Below are 1,905 nucleotides of genomic sequence, written 5' to 3' on the forward strand. Positions count from 1 at the left end.
CTGAAAATTTTGGGAGGGAGCTAGTCGATTACATCGATCCCCAGTATTCATCTGGTACTTATTTTATTGACCCCCCCCCCCCAAAAGGCTGAAAGGCAAAGTCGATCTCGGCGCTACTACGGTAATAATGACGATGACTGTTTTTCGTGTCCGAAGATCGTAAGGAAGGGCGGAATGCCCTCAACTAGCTATATAATGAGATCCTTCACGCCACAGAGCTTTTCTTCCTGCCTATGTGAGATCACATGTTAAGGTTATCGTTACAGATGTTCTATACAAACTACAGCCAGCACTCCTGTTACCAATATTTCCATCTTCGGTCGCATTGTTGTTTACATTAGACGTCTTCGAATACGCAACGTCGTAACAAATCAGTGCTGCTTTTAACTTCTAGAGATAATCTTAAGTGATTTAATGGTATTGCTAACACAGTAAGACACAGTATTAACTTATAAAGTGTTTAACATTCTTTGTAGTATGTTATGGTTGCATAACGAAATACAACGGTGTCCCTACAAGTGCCTAAATGAGAGTCAATCTGCGCAATTCGATCCCAGTCTTTAGACTTGGAGGTCTGACCACAGCAACTCAGCAGGATAAGATGGTTGCGATGACCACCAAACTTTTGGTTTTACACTGGAATGTCCTTCTGGGTGAATTGCCTTACAGGACTGGAGATCTCCACCTACCTTGAGGTTGCTGGAAGAGGCAGCGAACTTATTTAATCGACTCCTGAAAGGGTGAAAGACAAAGTCGACATGGGGGAAAATTGGACCCGGAACGTAATAATAATAATAATAATAATAATAATAATAAATATGTAAATAAACCAGTACTACCTTCAGCATCAACATTTGTTAAGAATTTCAAATGCTCCTTGTGTTCATCTTTTAACAAATTGAACATTATCTCATATAAATAGATGTATATATATAAATAAATGTGTATGTATGTATAAAAAGTGTGTAGAAAGCAAGCGGTCACTCCTACTATAAATGATGACAATAGCGTACCGACTTCCGTTTAGCAACCAATCAACTTCCGTTTAGTAACCGAAATAACTTCCGTTTACAAACCGGAAGTTACTATCGGCAGCTGGTTGTTTTCATTTTTTAAAAATATTTTGGTTCCAAAATATTTCTTTCTTCAAAACATTTTTGTTTAGTTTTGTTTTGTTTCTTGGTAAAAAAATCAGACGAATTCCTGTGGCTGAAGAAGAAGCCATGTGTTTAGGAAAGCAACGAAAACATTAATTAATATATATTTAATTAAAGAATGAAAACAGAACTTTATCTGTAAGTATTATTGTCTTGTTTTATTGTAAATTCCTGCTGTGCTTTCGGAATCAGTCCCTCTACGTGGCACTTTGGGCAAGTGTCTCCTGCTATAGCCCGGGGCCAACCAAGGCTTTGTGAGTAAATTTGGTTGGCAGAAACTGAAAGAAATCCTTCATTGTGTGTGTGTGTGTGTATATATATACACGCATGTGTGTATACACGTGTGTGTTCTATTACCGTTGTTGGTTTGTTTACGTTCTTGTAACGTAGCAGTTTTGCGAAAGAGACCGATAAAATAAATGCCAGGCTTTAAGAAAAGAAATAAGTGCTGGCGGCGATTTGTTCGACGAAACCCTTTGAGGCGGTGCCCCAGCTTGACCGCAGTCCAATGACTGAAACAGGCTAAAAGGTAATTAATAGACGAAAGATATGTATGTCAGTGTAAGTGTGCATGTATATGTCGACGTGACATTTTTACAAATTGGCGCCTCTTCACTTTGTTTCTTCCGTAACTTTACGCTGTATATGTTTTAGGGAAATTCTTCAAAAATTCATTTTCAAGGATGTAAAATTATGTGGCAGAATTCTGCTTTAAACACCCTATTTAAACCCTCGTAATTCTTTTTTG

The 1,905-nt window shown here is 37.9% G+C and overlaps 2 protein-coding genes across 2 annotated transcripts in view; one reads left to right on the top strand and one right to left on the bottom strand.

Annotated features, from left to right (window-relative positions):
- Nucleotides 1-1,026, bottom strand: part of LOC106874445 (COMM domain-containing protein 2) — a 6,562-nt gene extending 5,536 nt beyond the window's left edge. Inside the window, exon 1 of the mRNA XM_014922181.2 lies at nt 840-1,026. Within this exon, the coding sequence (XP_014777667.1) occupies nt 840-906 (67 nt within the window). The 5' untranslated portion in view covers nt 907-1,026. The remainder of the gene's footprint in view (nt 1-839) is intronic.
- A 249-nt stretch (nt 1,027-1,275) lies between these two features.
- The window catches only part of LOC106874442 (centrosomal protein of 63 kDa-like), a 23,346-nt gene continuing 22,716 nt past the window's right edge, over nt 1,276-1,905 (top strand). The window contains exon 1 of the mRNA XM_052976289.1: nt 1,276-1,295. Coding sequence (XP_052832249.1) covers nt 1,276-1,295 — 20 coding nt within the window. The remainder of the gene's footprint in view (nt 1,296-1,905) is intronic.

This window comes from Octopus bimaculoides, chromosome 24 (genome assembly GCF_001194135.2).
Source record: "Octopus bimaculoides isolate UCB-OBI-ISO-001 chromosome 24, ASM119413v2, whole genome shotgun sequence".
Lineage (NCBI taxonomy): Eukaryota > Metazoa > Mollusca > Cephalopoda > Octopoda > Octopodidae > Octopus > Octopus bimaculoides.